The following is a 27,465-nucleotide window of genomic DNA, read 5'->3' on the forward strand; positions in this document are numbered from 1 at the left end:
ACCTGGCTTGAGTTTCCAGCGCCTGACTTCCTCCTGGCCTTGCCCTAGCACCCTAGCAGTTAACTGCAGGCCTTTGAGGAGTAAACAGTGGATGGGGGAGCTCTTTCTCTCTCTTTGGCTCTCAAATAAATACATATTAAATCTCTGTTCTGCTGCCTATTGCTGTAACATACTAATTTAGTGGCTCCTCAGTTTATCTGTAAAGTGGGAATAATAAGACCTCTATTTTGGGATTGTTGAGAGAATCAGGTATGTTAATGAGTATAAAGTATGAACACTATATTCTTTTTTAAAAATATACTTATGCATTATTCAATTATATTTTATCCATTTTTCTATTGGGGGTATTATTGTGTTTCATGTTTAGTTTCTTTTTTTCTTCCAATTATTTTATTTATTTGAAAGACAGAGTTACAGAGAGAGGTAGAACCAGAGAGAGAGGTCTTCCCTTCTGCTGGTTCACTCCCCAAATGAATGCAATGGCCAGAGCTGAGCTGATCCGAAGCCAGGAGCCAGGAGCTTCTTCCAGGTATCCCACACGGGTGCAGGAGCCCAAGGACTTGGGCCATCCTCCACTGCTTTCCCAGGCCATAGCAGAGAGCAGGATTGAAGAGGAGCAGCCGGGACTCAAACCGGCACTCATATGGGAAGCTGGTGCTGCAGGCTGGAGCTTTAACCCACTGCTGCACAGCGCTGGCCCTTCATGTTTAGTTTCATTATGCTGTATATACTCAGTCTAGTGGGTGCTGAATAAATCCTACTCAGGAATCAGCAACAATTCAGAACAAGTGCCTCCCAGGTGCCCGGTCCAATGCTGATCTGTTCTCTGAGAATATAAAGCTGCCTGGACCAGGCCTTTGCCTTGCCCTAGTGCTGAGTGAGCATGAGCCACAGGTTGCCCTGCAAACCAACCTACCTGCCCAACCTGAAGTTCCAGAAAGGTCTGGAGATGTGAGTCACAGCCAGCCTGCCTCAGAAAGGAGGGAGGAGCCTCGGTGGGGAGGAAGGAGCCGAGGGAAAGCACAAATGTCTGAATCAGCAAACTGCATGTACCTCGGGCCAGTCTCCGAGTTGTCATCCTTGCGGGGCTAATTACATAACCTCTCAGAACCTGTTTCCTACTCTGTGAAATGCAATAAAGCCTACCTACCTGCGATGATGGGAGGACTTAATATGATAATGTTTGGACCTGACCCTCAACTGGCACAGGGAAAATGCTCGATAAATGTTAGCGGAGTTACCATTTATGTTTTAGTAATACGTTATTATAGTAATTCCAAGTACAGTTCATTCCCTGGTCGTTGTGCTGCGAACAGGAGTGACAAGGATCATGAACCACTGTCTCAGTTTACGACAGGGAGGTCAGGGCAGCCTTCACAAACCGGGACCAGCGGCTGCGTGGCGTCCCCACGTCCTCCGGGGGCCGGAGGACCAGTGCAGAGCAGGGCTCCAGCGTCACGTGGCCTGCGGCCCCGCCCCGTTGGAGCGGGTCCCCGGCGGCTGCGGCAGCGGCGGCTGCGCCTGCGCGGAGCCGAGCGCGCTCTGCAGCGCGGTCAGCGGTGGAGGCGGCGCGAACAGCCAGAGGGCGGCGGATGGCTCTGCGGGGCCCGGCGGGCTTGGGGTCCAGCACCAGCGGGCTGTTGGACGAGACGGTGGCTGCGGCCGACGGGCACGAGGCTCCGGCCCTTGTGGCGGCGGGAGCCGCTCTGGAGGACGATGAAGAGGACGATGGCCGTGGCCGGGGCCTGCTGCGCTGGGACGGTTTCTCAGCCTGGCTGCATTGCGTGTGTGTGGTGGGCTTCGACCTGGAGCTGGGCCAGGCCGTGGAGGTGAGGCCCGGCCGCACTCAGGCCCCGCGCTCCGCCCCCTGCCCGAGGCGGCTCTGGCAGAGTCTGTGGCCCGTGGGCCGGCGGGCCTGGACCCCAGCCGCTGCGCATCCGGGCGTGGCCCGCCGCCCCTACGCCGTGGGGCCGGGCTGCTGTCCATTGGCAGTTACCGTGGGAGGATCTTGGGCTGCGGCTAGGGGTGAAAAGTTCCCTCTAGGCCCCTCCTAAATACTTGTTGATGTTCGTGTTTTGTTTTGTTTTAAGATCCCAGAGTCCAAGAATAACTCAGAGTGTTAGCGGTCCCCGGAGAAAGCTGCAGGCAGGATGTTTGGGACTTCTTCAAGAAGGAACAATGCCCCCTGACATATGGGGAACTCTAATGGCGAAGCTTGCACAACCATTTCTTGAGCTCAGATTGTTCCTCGTCGGGAACTCTTAGAGCCTTCCATTCAGCCCGAGTCGGATGCTCACCTCAGCGTGACGGCCTCCTTTCCCACTTTCGTTCCTCGTTTCTGTCATTTCTTTATGTTGTTTCTTGACCATTTATCTTGAAAGCTGATGTCAAGATGAATATAAGGAAAGTCCTTTGCTTGTGGCTCTGACACGTTTTCCAGCTTTATGGCACCTTGTTGAAAGGCCGTGGAGTTTTAGTGATTCTTGACATTATTTTAGGGTCCTTTTAGTAGCACAAGAAATTGCTTGTTTTTATGTGTCCAAGGAAAACGTTATCTGAAGGACTTGTGTTTAGAAGCATTTTGGGTGGTGATAAAGATGTTAATGGCTCAGTTGTCTGAGAAAACCGGTGAAGGAGGTTTTTCCTAATGTGAAACTACTGCTTTTGAATTGAACCTGTCTTCTTGGTGTTTATTACACAGTTCAGTAAACATTGTTTGCACTAAGATCTGGGCATTATGCAATTTGCTGGACATACACTGTAACCAGTATTTGTAGATTGAGACAGTTTAGGGGAGAAGCAAGAGTTAAATCTCAGAAGCTCATTTGAGCCCAGTACAGTGTGTGGCACATAGCACCATTCAGTAAGTATTTGTTGGCTGGATGAATGAATGTGTGAACAATCTTTTATCTTACTTTGGAAGATTTAAAAGCCATTTACCATTTCTGTTGATATGCTAGCCCAGAGTGATATGTACAGCAAAATAGTATTAAACTAGGAAGCATAGAGTAAGTTGTTATAGTTGATTGCATTTTTAATATTTATTTTATTTATTTGAAAGAGTTATAGAGAGAGGTAGACAGAGAGAGAGGTCTTCCATCTGCTGGGTCAGTCCCCAGATGGCCGCAACGGCCAATCGGAAGCAAGGAGCCAGGAGCTTCTTCCAGGTCTCTACGCAGTTGCAGGGGCCCAAGGACTTGGGCCATATTCTACTGCTATCCCAGGCCAGAGCAGAGAGCTGGATTGGAAGAAGAGCAGCCAGGACTAGAACCAGCACCCGTATGGGATGCCAGTGCTTCAGGCCAGCGCGTTAGCCCACTGTGCCACAGCTCTGACCCTGATTGCATTTTTTAAAAAAAGCTTAATTATTAGAAAGTGAGCGTGTGCCCTCTGCAGATTTATCCCCCAATTGCCAACAGTGGCTGAGCCTGGGAGTTGGTAACTAAATCGAGGTCTCCTACTTGGGTATCAGGGACCCAATTACTTTGAGCCATTGCCACTGCCTCTGAGGTGGTACATCAGCAGAAAGTTGGAGCCAGAAGCTGCAGCCAGGTATCAAAACAGGTGCTCTGATGTGGAAACATGGTGTCTTAACCATTAGGCTAGACGCTCACCCAATTACATTTTTTAAAAAATTCATTTCTTTGAATGACCGAACAACAGCAAGAGAAAGAGAATGAGAGAGATCTTCCATCTACTGGTTCACTCCCCAAATGCCCACAATAACCAGGACTAGCCCAGGCTGAATCTAGGAGCCAGGAATTCTATCCCAGTCTCCTACATGAGTTTCAGGATCCCAGGTTCTTGGGCCATCTGCTGCTGCCTTCCCAGGCATATTAGCCAAGAAGTTGGATTGGAATTGGAGCAGCTGAGACTTGAACTGCCGTTCTGATAAGGACTGGGGGCATTGCAAGCAGTGCTGGCCCCAGTTGAGTTCTTAAATAGCTAAAGATTCTTTTGAGACATTCTTTATATGAGAATTTATTTATTTGAAAGGTATAGTCACAGAGAGAGAGAGAGATAAGGAAAAGGAGAGACAGAGATCTTCTATTCGTTGGTTCACTCCCCAAGTAGCCAGGAGCTTTATTTGGGTCTCCCACTTGGGTGCAAGGGCCCAAACACTTGGGCCATCTTTTGCTGCTTTCCCAGGGACATTAGCAGGAGCTGAACTGGAAGTGGAAGAGTTGGGACTTGAACTGACTGTTGTGACCATTTGGGAAGTGAACCAACGGATGGAAGATAACTGTCTCCCCTTCTCTATCACCCTGCGTTTCAAATAAATAAACAAATGTTTAAAAATATATAGAATCACTGATTTTAGAAGGTGTCAGATGAGCATGGGGAAGGTTCTCTAATAAAGGGTTCAAAGAAAGATAATCACAGGTAAAATACAAAACTAAGTAACTTAATTTTTACTTTGTTTTACCTAGGGAGAAATATGGAATATTTACCTTGCCATTTTTAAAAGATTATTTATTTGAAAGGCAGAGTTAGAGAGGGAGAGACAGAGAGAGAGAGAGATCTTCCATCTGCTGGTTCACTCCTCAGATGTCCACAACTTCTGAGGTTGGGCCAGGCAGAAGCCAGGAGCCTGGAGCTTCATCTAGGTATCCCATCTGGGTGCAGGGGCCAAGGACTTGGGGCATCCTCTGCTGCTTTTCCAGGTGCATTAGCAGGAAACTGGATGGGAAGTGGAGCAGCTGGAACTCAAACTAGCGTGGCATCTTTACCCACTATGCCCCAAGTTTGCCTTTTTTTTTTTTTTTTTTTTTGACAGGCAGAGTTAGAGAGAGAGACAGAGAGAAAGGTCTTCCTTCCGTTGGTTCACCCACCAAATGGCCACTACGGCCAGCGCGCTGCACCAATCCGAAGCCAGAGCCAGGTGCTTCCTCCTGGTCTCCCATGTGGGTGCAGGGCCCAAGCACTTTGGGCCATCCTTCACTGCCCTCCTGGGCGAAGCAGAGAGCTGGACTGGAAGAGGAGCAACTGGGTCAGAATCTGGTGCCCCAACCGGGACTAGAACCTGGGGTGCTGGCGCTGCAGGCAGAGGATTAGCCAAGTGAGCCGCGGCGCCGGCCGCAAGTTTGCCATTTTTAAAATGAAGTAAAGGAGGCAAGGTGATTGGCCTAGCAGTAAAAACTGTGTCCCCTATCAGAGTACAGTGGTTTGGGTCCTGGTTTCACTCTTTATTCCAGCTTCCCTGCTAATGTGGATCCTGGGATGCAGCAGGTGATGGCTCAAGTAGTCAGGTCTCTGCCACACACGTGGAAGACCTGAATTAACTTCCAAGGTTCTGGAGTCAGCATTGTGGCATAGCAGGTAAAGCTGTTGCCTGTGACAGTAGCATCCTGTTTGGGTGCCAGCTTGAGTCTTGGCTGTTCCACTTCCTATCCAGCTCCCTGCTAATGCAGCTGGGAAGGCAGCCAAAGATGAGCCAAATGCTTGGACTACTACACTCACGTGGGAGACATAGATGAAGCTCCTGGCTTCAGGCTGACCCAGCCCTGGCCATTCCAGCAATTTGGAGAGTGAACCAGCATATGGAAGATCTCTGTCTCTCCTTTCCTCTCTCTCTGTAACTGTGCCTTTCAAATGAATAAAAATAAATATTAAAAAAAAATTTCGGGCCGGCGCCGTGGCTCAATAGGCTAATCCTCCACCTTGCGGCGCCGGCACACCGGGTTCTAGTCCCGGTCGGGGCGCCGGATTCTGTCCCGGTTGCCCCTCTTCCAGGCCAGCTCTCTGCTATGGTCAGGGAGTGCAGTGGAGGATGGCCCAGGTGCTTGGGCCCTGCACCCCATGGGAGACCAGGAAAAGCACCTGGCTCCTGGCTCCTGCCATCGGATCAGCGCGGTGCGCCGGCTGCAGCGGCGGCCATTGGAGGGTGAACCAACCGCAAAGGAAGACCTTTCTCTCTGTCTCTCTCTCTCACTGTCCACTCTGCCTGTCAAAAAAAAAAAAAAAAAAATTTTTTTTCAACGTCCTGGCTTTGGCATGGGCCAGGCCATTGTGAGCATTTGGGGAATGAAGCAGAGTTTTTCTGTACCTCTCAAATAAAACTGTTTGAAATGAAGAAAAAGACAAATTAGTAAGTGTGGGGAGCAACTCAGACTAGACTGTTACTCGAATTAAGACTTATTCTATGCATCTGCTCTCCCACAATATGGCGTTGGGAGAGGAGGAAACAGCTTCTACACAGCTGCCTCCAGTTCAACCAATAAACAGCAGGACCTGCTCCTGATTGGAGGAGAGCAGCGTACTCGGTGTGTGGGTAGCAGAGTTGGGATTGGTGGAAGAGGACTATAAAGGAGGAGAGAGACAACATGCACCGGGAACATCTAAGAGGAACATCTATCTGAAGGAACACCTGTGCAGCCCCCGAGAGAGCCGGCCGGCGGTGTGCCGCTCCCCCGCAGAAGTGGGGAAAGTGGCAGGGGGAACCGCCCTTCCACGGAGGTGGAAGGACGGTAGCCAACCTGGGAAGAACCAGCAGCAAACCCGGGGAGGGCCGAGCAGACAAAAGAACAGCACAGGGTCCTATGTCGTTCCTCCACGAAGAGGGGGAGCGACATAATGGTGCCGTGACTCAGATATGAAGCCTAGGCAGGGTTTAGTGTCGTTCCTCCATGAAGAGGGGGAGCGACAGTAAATAATGCAGCAAAATAGTTGAAAAATGTTTCACTTTTGCATTGTGATCATATTCATGTTGAAAATGGACAAAGATCTGGAATGGGACAAGAAAGTGAGTGTAGAATTCTGTTGGAAAAGTGGCAGTCTATAATACAGGAACAAGGGAGCTCAAACAGAAGATTAATTAAAAAATAGATACAAACTGAGTTTGGAGATAATATCTTCGAGTTGAACTGTGTCATCAAAAAGGCAGTCACTGAATCTTTGGCTTGAGATGGAGTTAGGAGGCTGTTCCGCCATGACGAAGTATTTATTTGTAGATTTCTTACAAATGCAGAATCCTTATTAAAGAGGTGAATGTTTAGAGTACTCGTTAAGGCACCTGTATCCCACAGAGGAGTACCTGGGCTTTTTGTTGTTATTTTTGTTTTTGACAGATAGAGTTAGACAGTGAGAGAGAGAGAGACAGAGGGAAGGGTCTTCCTTCTGTTGGTTCACTCCCCAAGTAGCCGCTATGGCTGGAGCTATGCCAGTCCGAAGCCGGGAGCCAGGTGCTTCCTCCTGGTCTCCCGTGTGGGTGCAGGGGCCCAAACACTTGGGCCATACTCCACTGCCTTCCCAGACCACAGCAGAGAGCTAGACTGGAAGAGGAGCAACTGGGACTAGAACCTGGTGCCCATACGGGATGCTGGTGCCGCAGGCGGAGGATCAATCAAGTTAGCCACAGTGCCGGCCCGAGTACCTAGGTTTTACACCTGATTCTTGCTCTTTTTTTTTTTTTTTTTTTTAAGATTTATTTATTTGAAAGGCCGAGTTACAGAGAGGCAGAAAGAGAGAGAGGTCTTCCATCTGCTGGTTTACTCCCCAGGTGGCCACAGTACCCAGAGCTGCGCTGATCTGAAGCCAGGAGCCAAGAGCTAGGAGCTTCTTCTGGGTCTCCCGCACAGGTGCAGGGGCCCAAGAATTTGAGCTGTCTTCCACTGCTTTCCTAGGGCGTAGCAGAGAGCTGGATTGGAAGTGGAGCAGCCAGGTCTCAAACCGGTGCCCATATGGGATGCCAGCAATGCAGGCGGCAGCTTTACCTGCTACGCCACAGCGTTGGCCTCCTGACTCTTGCTCTCGACTCCTACTTCCTTCTGATGCAGACCCTGGGAGATAGTGGTGATGGCTCAAGTGGCTGGGTCTCTGACACACATGTGGGAGACCTGGAGTGAGTTCTCAGCATGTGACTTTGACCGTTGTAGGCATCTGGGGAGTGAACCAGTGGATAGAAGTTTCCTTTTTCTATCTTCTCTCTCTGTTTCTTTGCCTCTCAGAATAAGGAAAAAAACTTTAAAATCTCTGCTAAACACACAGTGTAGAATAGTGGTCAAGAAGCCAGACACTAGAACGGGGCTGGCTAAGTTTGAATCCATGTGACTGGGTAAGTTGCTTAGCTTGTCTGAGCCTTATATTCCTCCACTGTACAACAGGGTAACGGTACATGTATTGTGACATTGTTGTGCGGATTACGTAAGCTGATATTGCTAAAGCATTTGGAACAATGCCTAGAACATAGTAAGGCCTATTCAAGTCTGCATTTGGGAGGAATTGATTTTCCAAAAATTCCCCTTTTCAGTGGAAAGAACCCCTGATTTTTGCTTTGGGAAGTTGGACCTTAGTTTTCTTATTAGTAAAATGAAATTGAGATATTTAAATCAGTACTTCTGTAAAGGGGAATTTTTTTTCCCTGTGTAAGTAAAAATCTAGGTAGAACCATATTGGCTAATGTGGTTGAAATGGGGAGTGTGTGTGGATCTAGTTGTAGGCAACAGAAAATAATTTAAGCTACCCCAAGCAGAAAACAGGAAATGGCTGTAAAAGTACCAATGTGTTTCAAGCTGTTCAAGGCACAAAGCTAGCAGAGGTTCAGAAAACAGCCCAGAACCAGGGAAGCTTTTGTCTTTTGGTGGGTCTTCTTCATGCTTCATGTTCCTTGCAAACTGACTTCCTCTACTTCGAGGACCTTTGTGGTGGAGGAGTAGCCCTTTGCAGCTGCTTAGTGAAGAGGGTCAGTCTTTTACTCTTGTTCCAAACACTGCAAGAAGGTACTCAGGTCCTGCTTGGGACAGATGTCCACTAAAGCAATTGGCTTAAGACCTGGGTCAGGGAAACAGTGGTGTACCTTGCATGAAATGTCTGAAGTGGAGGTGGTGTTAAGGCGGGCATTTGGTTTGGGAAGAGACCGAAAAAATGTGTTCAACTTCTTTTCCCCTGAGGGTGACCCTGGAAGCACCACCATAGAATTTAAGTGTCTTCTGAAACAAGGTTTGAAGTCACCTGGATTTTATATACTTTGTGTCACTTCTGGCTTTGAACTGACCTGGTTATATAGTAACATCTTAATTATCTGAATCCAGAATTGGCTTGTTTACTCACTTTTTTCCTCATTGTTGAAAAATGGGCAAGAAAGGAAAAATATGAACACTAGAAAATATCATTCCCAATTCTACTTCTCCAAGAAGAAACTTCTATTAATATTTGGTATTTTTGTTTATGCTTTTGTTTATGTATAAAATTTGTACCCATCAAAGATTAGTTTGATTGTTAGAAATAGAAATCTCTTGGCTGGTGCCGCGGCTCACTAGGCTAATCCTCCGCCTAGCGGCGCCGGCACACCGGGTTCTAGTCCCGGTCGGGGCGCCAGATTCTGTCCCGGTTGCCCCTCTTCCAGGCCAGCTCTCTGCTGTGGCCAGGGAGTGCAGTGGAGGATGGCCCAGGTGCTTGGGTCCTGCACCCCATGGGAGACCAGGAAAAGCACCTGGCTCCTGGCTCCTGCCATCGGATCAGCGCGGTGTGCCGGCCGCAGCACGCCGGCTGCGGCGGCCATTGGAGGGTGAACCAACGGCAAAAGGAAGACCTTTCTCTCTGTCTCTCTCTCTCACTGTCCACTCTGCCTGTCAAAAAAAAAAAAAAAAAAAAAAAAAGGAAAGAAAGAAAAAAAAAAGAAATAGAAATCTCAAGAAAACTTCAGTAAAGAGAGATTGAGGATTTCAGGCAACAGAGAGAAGTAGAGAGAGACCGACTGAGAATGAGATCTTCCATCTGCTGATTCATTTCCCAGATACCCACAACACCCAGGGCTGAGCCAGGCTGAAGTCAGGATGTTGGAACTCCATCTGAGTCTGCCTTGTGAGTGGCAGGAGCTCAAGTATTTAAGCCATCATCTGCTTTATCCCAAAAAGCACATTAGCAGGAGGCTGGATTGGAAGTGGAGTAGCTGGGACTTGAACCACGTACTCTAGTACGTGATGTGGGTGTCGTAAGTGGTGACTTAACCCGCTTTGTCACAACACCTTTCCTAGAGTCTGCTTTTATTGAGTAAGTGAAATACTGCCTGTAAGAATTAATGCCTGTTATTTGATGCATGCTCAATTTGTTATTTCCCTTTATAATGTCCTTTTACATTAACTTACCAGTGTGGGGCTATTCTTAACTATTGCTTTATTATCATAACTTTCCCTTAAAGTGACTTTTAAAAAAAGATAGAAGTTTTGGGCCTGGTGCTATGGTGTACTGGGTAAAGCCACTGCCTGCAGCAGCAGCAGCATCCTATTTGGGCGCTGATTTAAGTCCTCACTGCTTCTCTTCCAATCCAGCTCTCTGCTATGGCCTGGGAAAGCAGTAGAAGATGGCCCAAGTGTTTGGGCCCCTGCACCCTCTTGGGAGACCCAGAAGAAGCTCTAGGCTCCTGGCTTTGGATCTGTGCAGTGGATGGAAGGCCTTTCTCTCTGTCTTTCCCTCTCTGTAATTCTACCTCTCCAATAAATAAATAATTAAATCTTTAAAAACCAATAACAAAAACATTTTTAGAAAGTACAGGTTGTTTATGTGAATCACCAATATTAATATTCCGGGACTGGCATTGTGGCATAGCACGTTAAACCACCGCCTGTAGCACCAGCATCACATACAGGTGCCAGTTTGAGTGGCTTCTCCACTTCTGACCCATCTTCCTACTAATGTGCCTGGGAAAGCAGCAGGATGACCCAAGTGCTTGGGACCCTGCACTTATGTGCGAGGCCTAGATCATGCTCCACGCTCCCAGCTTCTGCCTGGCCCAACCCTAGCCGTTGTGGCCATTTTGGGAAGTGAACCAGTGGAAGGAAGATCTCTCTCTGTCTACCCCTCTCTGTATCTGAAAGTCTGCCTTTCAAATAGATAAAATAATTGGTTAAGTCACCATTTGAGGTGCCTGCCTTCCGTATTAGGAATGCTTGATTCAAATCCTGGCAACTTTGCTTGCCTTCCAGCTTCCTACTAATGTGTCTGGAAGACAGAGAGATGGCTTAAGTATATGAGCCTCTGTCACACTTAGGAGACCCAGAAGATGTTCCGGGTTTCTGGAGTAAGCCTGGCCTAGCCCTGGTTGTTGTTGGCATTTGGGGTGTGAACCAGTGGGTTGAAAATCTGTCTTTCTCTGTCTTTTTACCTTTCAAATAAATAAATAATTTTTAAAAAGTCCTTCCTGGGGGCTAGTGTCATGGTGCAGTGGGTTAAGCCACCTCATGTGAGGCCAGCATCTCCTAGATTGAAGTCTTGGCTCCTCTACCTCCCGTACAGCTCCCTGCTATTGCCTCTGGGAGAGCAGTGTAAGATGGCACAAATACTTGGGCCCCTGCCACCCATGAAGGGGACCTAGATGGAGTTCCAGGTTTCTGGTTTCAGTCTGGCCCAGCCCCAGTCCTGGCCATTGCAGCCATCTGGGGAGTAAACCAGCAGATGGAAGGTTCTCTTTCTTTCCGTCTCTCTCTGTAACTCTGTCTTTCAAATAAATTCTTTTTTTTTTTTAAAGTCCATCCTGAGAAGCAAGTTTGTTAGATTTAATTTTCCTGATAATTTATGATATAGCCCATTTCTGTGTACATATCACTTATAGATCACTTCTTGCTGAAAAGAATTTCAGATTATTTAGATTATAAAAACCAGGACAATCTACTATCAATTTATTATGAGTCATATATTTCATTCTTACTTATTTTTAAATTTTATTTATTTGGGAGACAGAGACAGACAAAGAGAGCTTCTATCTGCTAGTTCACTCCCCAAAGGACTGGGATGACCAGGGCTGGGCTAGGGGTTGGCCAAGGCCAGCAACTGAGTCCAGGTCTCCCAAGTTGGGAGTTAGGGACCCAACTACTTGAACCATCACCACTGTCTCCCAGGATCTATATCAGTAGGAAGCTGGAGGAAGGGAATATTGATATGGGAGGTGGGCATCTTAACCATTAGGCCAAACACCTGCCCCCATTTCCAATTTTTAAAATCACTGCTGTTTCCCCTCATTCCCTAATAGGGTGGAGCCTGGAGGAGTGACCAGTGTTCTTTATCTTAGCAAAGTTTCCTGTTTATTCTTCTGAGAAGAATAAAGGCAGCTGTGTGGAGGGTTGTTTGCTCTGTTTCTTTCTCATGAACTGGATGACCCCTAGCCTCAGTGTTTGGTTCTCATTGAGTTCACTGTTCTAACTGAAATGGATGCCATGTGTAACTGTAAGTTGCTGTGCTGTATCGTAGAGCCATCTATACTGCTGATATTTATTGGGCAGCTACCGTATCCCAGACCCTGTTATAGTCTGGAGCCTCATTCATCCCTCGCTTTGTGAAATTTACCATTTAGCAGGGAACGCAGGCTGTTAGGCTAGGAGGAAGGGTAGGATATTAATAGGGGCCTTTATGTTTTCTTGTGAACTAGTAGTGCTTCATAGTAGCTTAATATAATCTATGATTTGCGGATTAAATCTCTAGTAACCTCCTGAGCCTCTTAGGCCTCCAGATTTTACAGAGGCCTCCTTGGTGTTAGCCAGCCTCTGATTCTGTTATGAAATGATAAAATACCAGTGTGGAGATAATCTGAGACGTGCTGCTGTCCAGTTAGCACTTTCACAAATGCCTATGCTTTATTGTGTTTATATGATGAATGGTACAAAACATGGACAGTTACATCTAAATTTTCCCTTTCTTGAGAGAGGTAATTCAGTGTATATTCCATGTTCAGAGTTACCAGGTGTTCAGTAGCGTGCTTAGTTTAGAGATTGAGTGAGCTGAAATCCAAGGCCCATCCTGTCCTGATACGTGTCATGTCAGGCCTTTTTTAAAATGTGCAGTTAGCCGGCGCCGCGGCTCACTAGGCTAATCCTCCACCTTGCGGCGCCGGCACACCGGGTTCTAGTCCCGGTCGGGGCGCCGGATTCTGTCCCGGTTGCCCCTCTTCCAGGCCAGCTCTCTGCTATGGCCAGGGAGTGCAGTGGAGGATGGCCCAGGTGCTTGGGCCCTGCACCCCATGGGAGACCAGGAAAAGCACCTGGCTCCTGGCTCCTGCCATCGGATCAGCGCGGTGCGCCGGCTGCAGCGGCGGCCATTGGAGGGTGAACCAACGGCAAAAGGAAGACCTTTCTCTCTCTGTCTCTCTCTCTCACTGTCCACTCTGCCTGTAAAAAAAAAAAAAAAAAAAAAAAAAAAAAAGTGCAGTTATCTCTTTTGAAGTATAACGTACATATAGAAAAGTACACAGATTCTAAGTCTGTAATTTGATGAATTTTTCTAAAATGAATATACACATGGAGATGCCATATAGATAAAAAAAAATAGAATTATCATTGACCCAGACATTTCCCCTTAAGTCCCTTTTATTCATGACCTAGTTTTGTTGGGCAGCAGTACTACATTGGTGACATTCTTATCCTATCCATTTAAGGGCAGTACCTGGAAGTTGTGAATACTATTTCTCATATATTATAAATCAAAACTTGGTCACAAGTCAAGTCTGTACCAAACTACAGGGGAAGTTGGGAAATCTTAATTCTGGGTGACAGTACAGCTAAAATTCAAAGGGTCATATAAATAAAGGGAGAAGGGAATAATTAGATATTGGCAGGTAACAAACCTTAACTATCTAGGAGCAGTTAGAATCTTAGGTAACAAAAGGTTTATTTTAATCTATGAGCTTGAGTTTTACAATATAAACTTACTTTTTTTTTTATTTTTTTTTTATTTTTGACAGGCAGAGTGGACAGTGAGAGAGAGAGACAGAGAGAGAAAGGTCTTCCTTTGCCGTTGGTTCACCCTCCAATGGCCGCCGCTGCAGCCGGCGCACCGCGCTGATCCGTTGGCAGGAGCCAGGAGCCAGGTGCTTTTCCTGGTCTCCCATGGGGTGCAGGGCCCAAGCACCTGGGCCATCCTCCACTGCACTCCCTGGCCATAGCAGAGAGCTGGCCTGGAAGAGGGGCAACCGGGACAGAATCCGGCGCCCCGACCGGGACTAGAACCCGGTGTGCCGGCGCCGCAAGGTGGAGGATTAGCCTATTGAGCCACGGCGCCGGCTACAATATAAACTTAAAAAATTTAATAGTAACTGAGTTATTTGAGAGATGAAGTTATATGTGAATGAAAATTCTACACAATTATGCTCCTAAAATTTTGGAATAAAGGATTATGGCCTGTTTTACCTAGAATGTGGAATTATCTGTGAATGCTTAGAAATGAGGCTGAATGGTTTTAGTTTGGTAAATTTAAGCTATTTGTGTATCACTAGGCTTCCATCTGTTTGAGTCATTTGTGTTTTTTAAACTTTTCTGATCGAAAGAATCATGTGAGGCATTTTATACAAACAAGAATTTTGGGACTTCACCTCAGACTTCTGGAATCAGAATCAGAACCTGATGGTTATTATGTGGAGGCACATTTGGGGTGAGATTTACAGCAGTGTAGAACAACGCCATCTTCTGTGATGTTTTTGTTTTATTTTATTTGGGCATGTATAATTATTTTTCATAAAAACGATATTTGTTTTAACAGTAGTTTGTCACTGTTTTATAATAAATTAGTGCATATTTAATACATGATCCTTTTTAGTTTCTAATAATGGTGGGTGTTGATAGATGGAACTCATATGAAAAGAAGCTGTTTGGGAACCTTAGTAGATTTAAAGAGTGTAAAGGAGTTCTGGGACCAGAAAGTTTGAGAACTGCTGTTTGACACAGCCTGGCTTGAGATGCTTAGATTTGGTTGACTTGTGGGAAGCAGGCTAATGTCATGGGTGAGTGGGTGAAAAGACAGACCAGGGGTGGGCTGGTATCCTCGTCTCTGTACTTACTAGGAATATTATTTTGGTGAAGCCACTCTGTCTCTTTGTGCTTCAGTCCTTCTTGTATGGACAGGGATAGTGGAAGCAGTTTCACACAGATTCCATAAAAGTTGTTTCAAGTGTGTGAAGCACATGGCAAGGGCACAACAGCTGCAGGCTGTGTTGTGGTTGACAGACTTTGTGGGTTTTAGACTCATGTTGGAGATGTAAAAGCAAGACCCAGGTTGCTTCTATGATTGTTCTGTTAGAGAAAGTTTGTTTTAATTGATACTTATAATATAGAAATCAGTAGGCCACTAATGTTTGATATTTTATGATAATTCCTTGTTACTACTCTTCTTTCACTTCTGTGACACTCATACGTGGTGATAACTAGTAGTTTCTTATTAAAGGAATTGTGAAATGAATAACTATTAGAAAAATTGAATAAGTTCAGCATCATTTATATAATTTTTTCATTTAGTCACTCTAATTAAGTAATATGAATTGTTTTTAAATAAGTAAACTAGAACTCTGAGGAGTAAGAGTAACTTACCCCAAATCAGATACCTATTTATTTTTCATTAAAAAAAATTTTTTTTACTTTTTGGACAGGCAGAGTGGACAGTGAGAGAGAAAGAGATAGAGAGAAAGGTCTTCCTTTTGCCGTTGGTTCACCCTCCAATGGCTGCCGCGGCTGGTGCACCGCGCTTATCCGAAGCCAGGAGCCAGGTGCTTCTCCTGGTCTCCCATGTGGGTGCAGGGCCCAAGGACTTGGGCCATCCTCCACTGCACTCCTGGGCCATAGCAGAGAGCTGGTCTGGAAGAGGGGCAACCAGGACAGAATCCGGCGCCCCAGCCGGGACTAGAACCCGGTGTGCCGGCGCTGCAGGTGGAGGATTAGCCTAGTGAGCTGTGGCACCGGCCCCCAAATCAGATAACTATTAAGCCAAGATTCAAATCCAAGTCCTTCTGACTCCACAGCCGCTATGCTTTTTTTTTTTTTTTTTTTTTTTTTTTGCTATTTTTAGTATAAACTGAAGCAAAGCAGATGTGTGATATGTGATAACTTGAATTCCCCAGTTATTGGCAGTAATAGTTGTCTTTTTATTCCCCAATGTCTTCCTCTGTGCAAGTGAATACTAATGCAATAGTAACACCTATAGCCATTTTGTGAGTTGAATACTAAATATTTTTAGTGGGTGAGTATTTGATGCCATAGATGAGGTGCCTCTTGGGATGCCCACATCCTGTTTCAGAGTGCCTGGTTCTGGTCCATGCTTCTCTGCTTCTTGCTAATGCGCATCCTAGGAGGCAGTCGATGACGGCTCAAGAACTTGGGATCCTGCCACCCACATGGGAGACCCAGCTTGAGTATTGGGTTCCTGGTGTTGACCTGGCTGTTGTTGTCATCTGGGGAGTGAACCAGTGGATGGAAGCCTTCTCTCTGTTTCTGTAACTCTTTCAAAATAAATAAGTAAACCTTAAAAAAAAAGAGAAAGAAACAAAAAGAAAAGTGTCTGAACCCCAGACCAGTGCGACCTGTGTTGATTGGGTAGATGCTGAAATGAGATGATAGTAGTTCCCTCTTCCTAGTGTATTTGTGAGGATTGACACAGTACAATGCCTGGCATGAGGGAAGTACTTGGTAAATTTAGCTATTGAGATAATTAATTGAGTTTTCCTGAAATAATGAAATAGTTACTCTTTTGGTCTAGTTCATTTGAATTACATCAATATTACTCACCTAATGAATTCCTTTGTAACTGTGGAACCCTTCATAATTAATATAGATTTAAAATTAAGTTTTTGTTAGTATTTATTATAATAGGAGTGCTGATGCGATGTCAATAGCAATAATAATTTGTTTGCTTAGCATCTATTATGTGTGAAAGATTCTATTAGGCATCATAAACAAGAGATAAAGATGTGGAGTAGGCATTTAGCCTGGCATTTAAGATGCCCATGTCTCACATTGGAGTGCCTGGGTTCAGTTCCCAGCTCCAGCTTCTGATGCTAGTGTCCTGTCAGTTTAGACCATGAGAGGTTCAAGTAATTGGATTTCTGCCAACCCCATGGGAGACCTGATTTGAGTTCCTGGCTCATGGTTTTGACCCTAGACCAACCCCAGCCCAATATGTCTCTGTCTCTCTGTCTGCCTCTCAGTTTAAAACAAACAAAAACAATGAGGAGGACATGAGAATCCTTGCTGTGCAGGAATTTAACTGGAGAATTAAAAGAAAAGTAGGCATAAGTGATCCAGAGACTAAGTAAAAAGTTCTGGTGGAAGGTGAGATTTGAGTTGAACCTTAAATTCTACATAGTTAAAAATTTTAGTTTTATATAATTAAAAAATTATATGCACATGTTCTTTGAAGAATTGCAGAAATTACAAAAAAAGGAACTGAAAATCACTTATTTCATGTGCTGGATGGGATTTGATAAGGGAGATTCAAACTGGTGAAGGAGTTCTTAAGTATGAGCAAGGGAGGAAGCAGGAAAGTTCAAAGTCTATCAGGATTAGCAAATACAAGCCCGTGTGCTGAAGCAGTAAGATCTTCAAGCTCCTAAGTAAAAAAGCAGACTATGAGACTGTGATTTATGCTGAGGAAAAATACATGAATAATTTTTCTTTCAAAGCTGTACAAGACATTATTTAATAGTGGTTACACTTGAGGAAGGTGACCTGGACATCTATGGGAAGAGAGACTATGATTTTTATCATATGACTTTTTAAGGTTTGAAACATTAGGTATAGCTATGTTTTTTCCTTTTTAAACAATTCAACTATCCATGTACCATAAAATTTACCATTTAAAAATATATAGTTCAGTGTTTTCACAGGATTTTGCAACTATCACTGCTGTCCAGTTCTAGAATATTTTTGTCATCCCTTTAAGAAACCCTATCCCCATTTCCCTTTCTCCCCAGCCCTTGATGACCACTCATCTATTTTCAATCACTGTGGATTTGTGTGCTATGCACATTTCATATGATGGAATTATGTAGTATATGGACTTTTGTGTCTGGACTTCACTTAGCATAGTGTTTTCAAGGTTCAGCCATGTCAGGGTATGTGGTTGGTACTTCATCGCTTTTTATGTCATTGTATAGCTATATAATTTTGTTTATCAATTCATCACTTGATTAAAATTTGGATTGTTTCTACTTTTTGGCTGTTAGGAACAATGTTATGAATATTCATGTATAGGTTTTTGTATAACATACGTTTTCACTTGGATATATACCTAAGAGTGAAATTGTTGGGCCATATGGTAACTCTATGTTTAACGTTCTGAGAAACTACCAAACTCTTTTCTTTTTTTAAAAAAATGAAGCATTGCATACAATGCTGGGAATGTGGCAAAAGACTCGTAAAGTGCAGATGATTTTATCAAAGTTATTTATTTGAGAGGCAGAGATAAAGAGAGACAGACAGAACTCCCATCCACTGCTTCACTCTGCAGATGTCCACAGCAGCTCAGGACTGGGCTTGGGCCAAAACTAGGGGTTGGAAACACAATCCACATCTCTCGTGTTGAGTAGCAGGGGTCCAGTTTCCTTGAGCCATCACCATCGCCTCCCAGGATCTGTATTAGCAGGAAGCTGGAGTCAGTAGCTGGAGATGGGTATTAAACCCAGGTATTCTCATATCCATGGGCATCCTAACCAACATCTCAGTCATTGGGCCAAATGTCCACCCCTCAACTGCTTTCTACCATCAATATGTGAGAGTTCCATTTTCTTCACATTCTTGCTAACCCTTGTTATTGTCTTTTTATTATGGCCATCCTAGTGGGTATGAGTCCTACTTTATTTTATTTGCATTTCCCTACTGACTAATGATATTGTGTGTTTTTTCATATTTATTGGCCATTTCATGTTTTTCTTTTTCCTTTGAGAAATGCCTATGGAAATCCTTTGCCCACTTAAAAACTGGAGTACTTATCTTTTAATTGTTTAGTTATATGTGTTGTTCTTCATGTGTTCTGTTTACAAGACCCTTATCAGATAAGTGATTTGTGTTGTATTCTGTTCAGGCTACTGTAACTAAATATACCATAAACTCAGTGGCTTATAAAATAAGGAAATTTAGTTCTTAGTTTTGGAGGCTGGGAAATCCAAGATCAAGGTATTGGCTGATGTTATGAAGGCCTGCTTTCTGCTTCATGGATGGTGCCTTCTTGTGGCAAGCTAGCTCTTCAAATTCTCCTTTTATGAAGGCACTAATCACAATCATGAAGGCAGAATTCTCATGACCTAATAATTTCCTTGGTATTTTAACGTATCAGTTAAAAAAAGATTTATTTATTTGAAAGTCAGAGTTGCACAGAAAGAAAAGGAGAGGCAGAGAGAGAAAGATCTTCCATCTGCTGGTTCACTCCCCAGTTGGCCACGACAGCTGGAGCTGTGCTGATCTGAAGCCAAGAGCCAAGAGCTTCTTCTAAGTCTCCCATGTGGGTGCAGGGGTCCAAGGACTTGGGCCATCTTCTACTGCTTTCCCAGGCCATAGCAGAGAGCTGGATTGGAAGTGGAGCAGCCAGGCCTCAAGCCGGTGCCCATATGGGATGCCAGCACTTCAGGCCAGGGCATTAACCAGCTGCACCACAGCATCGGCCCCAGTTTGAGATAATTTTAAACTTGTGTCAGAGTTGCAAATGAATTTACTCAGTTTCTCCTAATGTTAGCATTTTATTATGTTTCTTTGTTTTTTCCTTTCCTTTTTTTTTCTTTTTTTCCTTTTTTTGTGTAAAGGTAGCATTTATATAAACATAGTTCGGTAGTAAAAAATAAGAAAACATTGGTGTGCTGGTATTTTCCCCCCTTATTAATATCCTTTTTCTGTTTTAAGATCCATTCTAGGTTTTCCACATTTCATATAGGTATCCTGTCTCCGTTGTCCTCTCCAATTTGTGAAAGTTCCTCGTTCTTCTCTCTCTCTTTTTTTTTTTTTTTTTAAGGATTGATTCATTTGAAGGGAAGAGTGAGACAGTGAGAGAGAAAGAGAGAAGGAGGGAGGGAGGGTGAGAGGGAGAGAGAGAGTGAGCGAGTGAACTGTCTTCCATCTGCTGGTTCACTCCCCAAAATGGTTGCAGCAGCCACGCCTGACCCAGGCCGAAGCTTGAAGCTCAGAGCTCCATCCGGATCTCCCACATAGTTGGCAGGGGTACAAACATTTAAAGCATCTGTCCTGGCACATTAGCAGGTTGCTGGATTGGAAATGGAGCAGCTGGGATTCCAAGTGGCACTGGCAGCATTGCTGGCAGCTCAGCTCTCTGCACCACAACTCTGTCCAGAAAGTTCCTCATTGCTGTATGTTAGAAGGGGAGTACTGGTTTTATTGTATGTTCCTTAGTTGAGTTGTTTTGCTTTGTTCGTGAGATTAGCCTGAGGTTATGCATTATTGGGAGGAATCTTACGGAAGTGATGGCCGCTTCTCAGTGCAACATATTAGGGGCATGGAAGTCAGGGAGACTTCGCAGTGCATCATAGCAGAGATGTCAGTATGTCTTATTACAGGTTGTTTTAATCTTAATGGTTTAGTTAAGGTAGAGTATGCCAGGTTTCTCCACTGTAAAATTACTATTTTTCTCTTTGTAATTAAAAAATATTTTTTTCAGGGGAGGGAGGTACTTTGAGACTGCAATATCCTCTTTCTCAAACTTTTGCTTGCTAATTTCAGCATCTGTCAGAGGATTTTTCCTGAAGGAGTTATCACTGTGATGTTCCGAGAGTGAGTTACTGTTTCCTCATTCCTTCTCCATTAATTGGAATTCTTTTGTAAGGAAAAACTGTCATTATTTATTTATATCAGTATGTACTCAGGATACTTTTTTTTATTCTTTGACTGGTAACCCAGTACAATCATGATTTTGTTGGATCAGATTGTTCTAGATTTAAGCCTTGGCACCCCTTTTAAGGTGACTCCTGTAGTCTGTAGACATGCTCTATCTTTTTTATCTTTTGAGCTCTATCTTTTTTATCTTTATTTATGACACTACAGGATGCTCCAGGCTCATCTTATAATTTTCTTTCCCTACCCTGTACCCAGTCACCTTTCAAAGAGCCCCGACTTGGCCAGCGCTGCAGCTCACTTGGGTAATCCTCCGCCTGTGGCGCCGGTACTCTGGGTTCTAGTCCTAGTTGGGGCACCAGTTCTGTCCCGATTGTTCCTCTTCCAGTCCAGCTCTCTGCTATGGCCCGGGAAGGCAGTGGAGGATGCCTTAAGTCCTTGGGCCCTGCACCCGCATAGGAAACCAGGAGGAAGCACCTGGCTCCTAGCTTCAGATCGGCACAGTGCACTAGCTATAGCTGCCATTAGGGGGGTGAACCAACGGAAAAAGGGGGACCTTTCTCTCTGTCTCTTTCTTTCACTAAGTGCCTGTCAAAAAAAAAAAAAAAAAAAAGAGCAAAGAGCCCCGACTTTATAATTTGAGAATGCTATTTAGCAACCAGCATCTCATTCTGCTCTGGTGTCATTGCTTTATTTTTCATATTAAAATATCTTTTAAAAGAGATATTCTGTTGTATTTAATATATCTTAAAATGTTTTTCAACTAATTAAAATTACATGAGATAAAACAAGTTGAGACAAGTAGATTAGTTTTTTAACACTGAAACAGTTTTTAGTTTCAGTTTGGAATGCATCTTGTCTAGTCACTGAAGATAACCTTCTCATTGGATTTATTTACTGATTTTATTTTTTTTAATTTATTTATTTTGAAAGAGTTACACAGAGAGAGAAGCAGAGGGAGAGAGAGAGAAATAGAGGGGGAGACAGAGAGAGAGAGAGAGAAAGGGAGAGGAGGAGAGACAGAGAGAGAGAGAGGGAGAGAGAGAGAGAGAGAGAGTCTTCCATCTGCTAGTTCACTCCGTAATTGGCCTCAACGGCTGGAGCTGTAGCGATCTGAAGCCAGGAGCTTCTTCCGGGTCTCCCACGCAAGTGCAGGGGCCCAAGTACTTGGGCCATCTTCTACTATTTAACCAGGCCATAGTAGGGAGCTAGATCAGAAGTGGAGCAGCCGGGTCTTGAACTGGAGTCCACATGGGATACTGGCACTGCAGGTGGTGGGTTTACCTGCTGTGCCATAGCACCAGTCTCTGTCATTTGGTTTAGAACTCATCTTCTCTTTAAGACAATGAGGTTGCTTGTGAAGTAAATGTTATGTAGGAGATCCAGGCAGGTGTTAGAGGGGAAATGTAGTCTCTGCCAGTCCTGGGATTTGATGTGGGATCATGAACAGACACAGGACAATAGGCAGATACCCACGTACACGGAACTGGAGTGCCTGGCAGGTATGGTTTTCTCCTTATCCACGTGGTGCTAACAGTAAATTATCTGCTAATTTCCCTTCTCTTGGGACTGAGCTTATTCCCACATGGAAGTGGGAAGGTCAGAGGGGTGCAGGGGCAGTTACAGAGAGACATCATATCTTTGAAGAGAATAGCCTCATGTAGAACCTTTTTTTTTTTTTTTTTTTTTGACAGGCAGAGTGGACAGTGAGAAAGAGACAGAGAGAAAGGTCTTCCTTTTGCCTTTGGTTCACCCCCCCAATGGCTGCCGCAGCCGGTGCGCTGCAGCCGGCACATGGCACTGCTCTGAAGGCAGGAGCCAGGTGCTTATCCTGGTCTCCCATGGGGTGCAGGGCCCAAGCACTTGGGCCATCCTCTACTGCACTCCCTGGCCATAGCAGAGAGCTGGACTGGAAGAGGGGCAACCGGGACAGAATCTGGCACCCCAACCAGGACTAGAACCCGGTGTGCCAGCGCCGCAAGGCGGAGGATTAGCCTATTGAGCCGTAGCGCCGGCTCATGTAGAACATTTTGGAATACTCAATTCCAGTGTGTGACTGTGTGTGTGTGTGTGTGTATGTGTGTGTGTATTTGAGGAATATTTTTCTTGTAATTATTTTTAGGCCTTAATCATTATATAAAGTAAAACTTATTTCTTTCTTAGCTGTTCTCTTAGTCATTTCTCTCGTATTTGTTGTAACATGGGAAATTTTAACATACGTACCAGGACCAGGGAGACAGTAGCTGATATTCTCTGTCCCCATTTGATGCCTCCCAGGACTGTTAGTGGCCTAGAGGACGGAAGTATCTGGGTTTAAACTGTGAGGAGCAGATACCTCAAGTGACAGGCTCTCTGTGCTCTGGAGCCAATCCTCAATGTGATCAATTCCCATATGGGTAATCAGGAATTTATTGACTAAATTGATATTGAATGTCCAGTCTTATGTTTAAACTTATTTCTTTTCCTTTTTTTCCCCCCAAGATTTATTTATTTGAAAGGCAGACTTACAGAGGGAGAGAGAGAGAGGCCTTAAGTTCATTGGTTCACTCCCCAAATGGCTGCAACAGCTGGAGCTGGGCTGATTCGAAGCCAGGAGTCAGGAGTTTCTTCCAGGTCTCCCATGTGGGTGCAGGGGCTGAAACACTTGGACCATTCTCTCCTGCTTTTCCAGGTGAATTAGCAGGGGGCTGAATCATAAGTGAAGCAGCTGAGGCTTGAACCGGCATCCATATAGGATGCTGTCACCACAGGCAGAGGCTTTACTCATTTTGCCATAGTGCCAGGCCCAAATTTTTTCTTTTTTAGAGATTTATTAATTTATTTGAAAAAGTGATAGAAAAAAGGGAGGGAGGGGGAGAGGGAGACAGAGAGAGAGAGAGAGCCCCTCCCTTCAGTGGTTCACTCCTCAAATGTTCACAACAGTTGGGGGCTGGGCTAGTCCGAGAAACTCCATCCAGGTATCCTACATGGTTGACTGGAACCCCAATATGTGAAACATCATCTGCTACATTCCTGGGAACATTAGCAGGAAGCTGGATCAGAAGTAGAGGATCTGGGGCTCGAACCAGAATTCTTTTTTTTTTTTTTTAACTTTTACTTAATAAATATAAATTTCAAAAGTACAACTTTTGGATTATAGCGGTTTTTCCCCCCATAATCTTTCTCCTACCTGCAAACCCTCCCATCTCCTATTCCCTCTCCCATCCCATTCTTCATTAAGATTCATTTTTGTTTATCTTTATATATAGAAGATCAAGTTAGTATATACTAAGTAAAGATTTCAATAGTTTGCACCCACACAGACACACAAAGTATAAAGTACTGTTTGAATACTAGTTTTACCATTAATTTGCATAGTACAACACAGCAAGGACAAAGATCCTACATAGAGAGTAAGTGCACAGTGACTCCTGTTGTTGATTTAACAATTGACACTCTTATTTATGACGTCAGTAATCACCTGAGGCTCTTGTCATGAGCTTCCAAGGCTATGGAAGCCTCTTGTGTTCACACACTCTGACTTTATTTAGACAAGGCCCTAATCAAAGTGGAAGTTCTCTCCTCCCTTCAGAGAAAGGTACCTCCTTCTTTGATAGCCTGTCGAACCAGAATTCTTGATATGGGATGTGGGCTTCCCATGTGGCAACTTAACCCATTATGCTATAATACCTGGTCCAAACTTTTTTCTTTTTCATAAAATAGATAATGTATATAGATAATAATTATAGTAATATGGCAATATATGCACTAGTTTAGGGTACTTGGCAAAGGTTGTTTTCTTTTTTTCTTTTTTTCTTTTTTTAATTTTCTTCTCAGTTATATATATTTTTTTAATGTCCCTAAGCATCACCTCTTTTTTGGTTGTTTTCTTTTTTATACATATATGCATATTATATATATTTAAAGTACTTTTTTTTTTTTTTTACCACTTGTAGATGTCAGATATACTGACTTTTTTCTTTTTGTATGGTCTGTTAAACCATAGGAAACCAAAAATCAAAGGAACTACTGTAATGTCTTTAACAAAAGATGAAATTGTGTATATTTGATTTTTTTTAAAAATTGATTTATTGGCTGGCGCCGTGGCTCACTTGGTTAATCATCCGCCTGCGATGCCAGCATCCTATATGGGCGCTGGGTTCTAGTCCCGGTTGCTCCTCTTCCAGTCTAGCTCTCTGCTGTGGCCCAGGAAGGCAGTGGAGGATGGCTTGGGCCCCTGCACCTGCATGGGAGACCAGGAGGAAGCACCTGGCTCCTGGCTTTGGATTGGTGTAGCTCCAGCCATAGCAGCCATTTGGGGAGTGAACCAACGGAAGGAAGACCTTTCTCTCTATCTCTAACTCTTATCTGTCAAATTAAAAAAAAATTTTTGATTTATTTATTTGAAAGGCAGAGTTACAGAGAGAAAGAGAAAGAAAGTCTTCCACTCGCTGGTTCAGTCCCCAAATGGCCACATGGCCGGAGCAGGGCCAATCTGAAGCCAGGAGCTAGGAGCTTCTTCTGGGTCCTCAATGTGGATGCAGAGGCCCAAGGACTTGGGCCATCTTCGAGTGCTTTCCCAGGCCGTAAGCAGAGAACTGGATCAGAAGCAGAGCAGCCGGGACTTGAACCGGCACCCATATGGAATGCTGGCACTGTAGGCATCAGTTTTGCTCGCTATACCACAGTGCTGGCCCCTGTATTTGTTTTGGGGTTGGTATTTTCTTTGCAGGAAGTAAAATCTGGAGGACACTCATGTAAAACTGAACTTGTAGTCTAAGAATAAGCTAAATTTGCCAGTGTGGTTTAGACCAGCAAACTGTAGCATGTAACTTGTCTGTAACAAGATTTTCATGAAATTTGAATAGAACACAACAGAAATTTTTGTAAGTTTGCCATTTCTGCTACAACGAGTCAGAAGATCCTAACATGAAGCAGGGGAGATCTGTGTACACATAGAGAAAGATTATGTGTTATTAAATGCTGTTTGTTGAATAGAATTAATTTGAGGATTGAACGGATGTTTTTGTGCTGTTTACTCTGGTCCGAAAACTTGTAAGTGGTGAACGAAACCAAACAGGTTCTTGCTTCTTTGTGCATTGTTCTTGCTTCTTTGTGAGTTCTTGATCCTTTGTGAGTTGAGGTTAAGTAATGACACAGATTAAGTCTATAGCGAACATTGTATTTTGTCTTGCACATGAAAAATGGAAGTTGTCATTAGACAACATAATATGGGAATACAGTATAGGGGTGTGTGTGTGTGTGAGAGAGAGAGAGACAGAGACAGAGAGAGAGAGACAGAGAGAGAGAGAAAGTACAGAGTGGTAAGGGAGAGAGAGAGGCTTCAGTTACCATCTGAATTAGCAGGGGAAGAGCTGTCTGTACTCACTGATGGGGGAATTCTTCTTGAGTTTAAGCCCAGTGGGGCAAGCTAAGGCTGAAGTAGAGTGACGAAGGACTATGGAGGGGATTGTGGGCCACATTAAGGAAGCTGCTGAAGAATTGTTAATCTTGAGTGCATCTAAGGGACAGGCTTCCAAGGGAGGAAGCTCAGCCACTACTGAAGAGGCACTGCAAGAACTGCAGCTACAACAAGGCAGGCTGGCAGAGCCGGGAGGGAAGGGTGTAGCATTCAGATGGCACGGGGCACTGAGCGCAGTGACAGAAACTTGTAGGAGACCACACCTGTTAGAAGAGCAGCACTGGGTCTTTGGAAGCAGAGCTAGAGGTACAGACTGTTCAGTGATTTCCCAAGAGGACATGTCTGGTCAGGATCAAAGTCCAGTCTTGGGACCAGTACTTTCCATTATGTACCACAGCCTCTGGGAGTTTAAAGAGGCAGAGCTGTATTCATTCATTCTTTGGGAAAGATTTTATGTATTTATTTGAGAGGTAGAGTTACATACAGTGAGAGGGAGAGACAGAGAAAAAGGTCTTCCATCCACTGGTTCACTCCCCAGATGGCCGCAGAGGCCAGAGCTAGGCCAATCCAAAGCCAGGAGCCAGGAGCTTCTTTTGGGTATCACCTATGGGTGCAGGGGCCCAAGGACTTGGACCATCATCTACTGCTTTCCCAGGCCATAGCAGAGAGATGGATTGGAAGAGGAGCAGCCAGGACTAGAACTGGCACCCATATGGGATGCTGGCACTGCAGTCAGAGGATTAACTTACTGCTCCACAGTACCAGCCCCTCATTTATTTTTGACTAAGATGAAAGTGTATAAATAGTTTTAAAACTATAAGTTTTAAAGAAAAAAATTGAAGTGGAGAAGAGATGATAGGAAGTGAAGATTCTGTTACGATGGTAGAATGAGAAGTAACAACAAAGAAGTAGAAGACAAAATATGAATTTTTAAAACTGTTGCCTTCTGTGAGGGCAGGTGGGAATAGATACTTAATGTTTCTTAGAAGATAGAAAGATGAAAGAGTAAGATCTTTGCATATGGTAACCGTACCAGTACATTCTATTTTCATATATTCTCTTGTCTTCCCACAAGCCATCTGTACTTCTCTACTGTGGTTACTGTAACAAATGCTACAGACAGGATGGCATCCACAACACAGATCTATTTCAGTTCTGCAGGCTGGAAGGTCCAATACCAAGTTGCTGGCCAGTTTTGTTCCTGGTGAGAGTCTTCTTCCTGTCTTGTACATAGCCTTCATTATGTCTTCACGTGACTGAAAAGAAAGCAGTCTCTTGGGGCAGGCATGGTGGCGCACTAGGGTAAGCCTCTGCTTGGGATGCCCACATCCTATATTGGAGTGCCTGGGATCAAGTTCATTTCCACTTCTGGATCAGCTTCCTGGTAATGCATCTTAAGAGTCAGCAGATGATGGTCGAAGTACTTAGGTCCTTGTCACCTGTTTGAGAAACCCGTATGGAGATCTGGGCTCCAGTCTTTGACCTGGTCAAGTTCTGGCTGCCACAAGAATTTGGGCAGTGAACCAATAGGTGGAAAAT

The 27,465-nt window shown here is 44.5% G+C and overlaps 1 protein-coding gene across 3 annotated transcripts in view; it reads left to right on the forward strand.

Annotated features, from left to right (window-relative positions):
- The first annotated feature begins 1,504 nt into the window (after positions 1–1,504).
- The window catches only part of DENND6A (DENN domain containing 6A), a 92,969-nt gene continuing 67,008 nt past the window's right edge, over positions 1,505–27,465 (forward strand). For 2 of the 3 annotated variants that reach the window (XM_002713264.5, XM_017343899.3), the window contains exon 1: positions 1,505–1,829. In XM_002713264.5, coding sequence (XP_002713310.3) covers positions 1,593–1,829 — 237 coding nt within the window. In that variant the 5' untranslated portion in view covers positions 1,505–1,592. Of the gene's footprint in view, positions 1,830–27,006; positions 27,131–27,465 lie in introns of those variants that run through there. The other variant, XM_070050677.1, reaches the window with a different exon arrangement.

This window comes from Oryctolagus cuniculus, chromosome 10, assembly GCF_964237555.1.
Source record: "Oryctolagus cuniculus chromosome 10, mOryCun1.1, whole genome shotgun sequence".
NCBI classification, from domain to species: Eukaryota; Metazoa; Chordata; class Mammalia; order Lagomorpha; family Leporidae; genus Oryctolagus; species Oryctolagus cuniculus.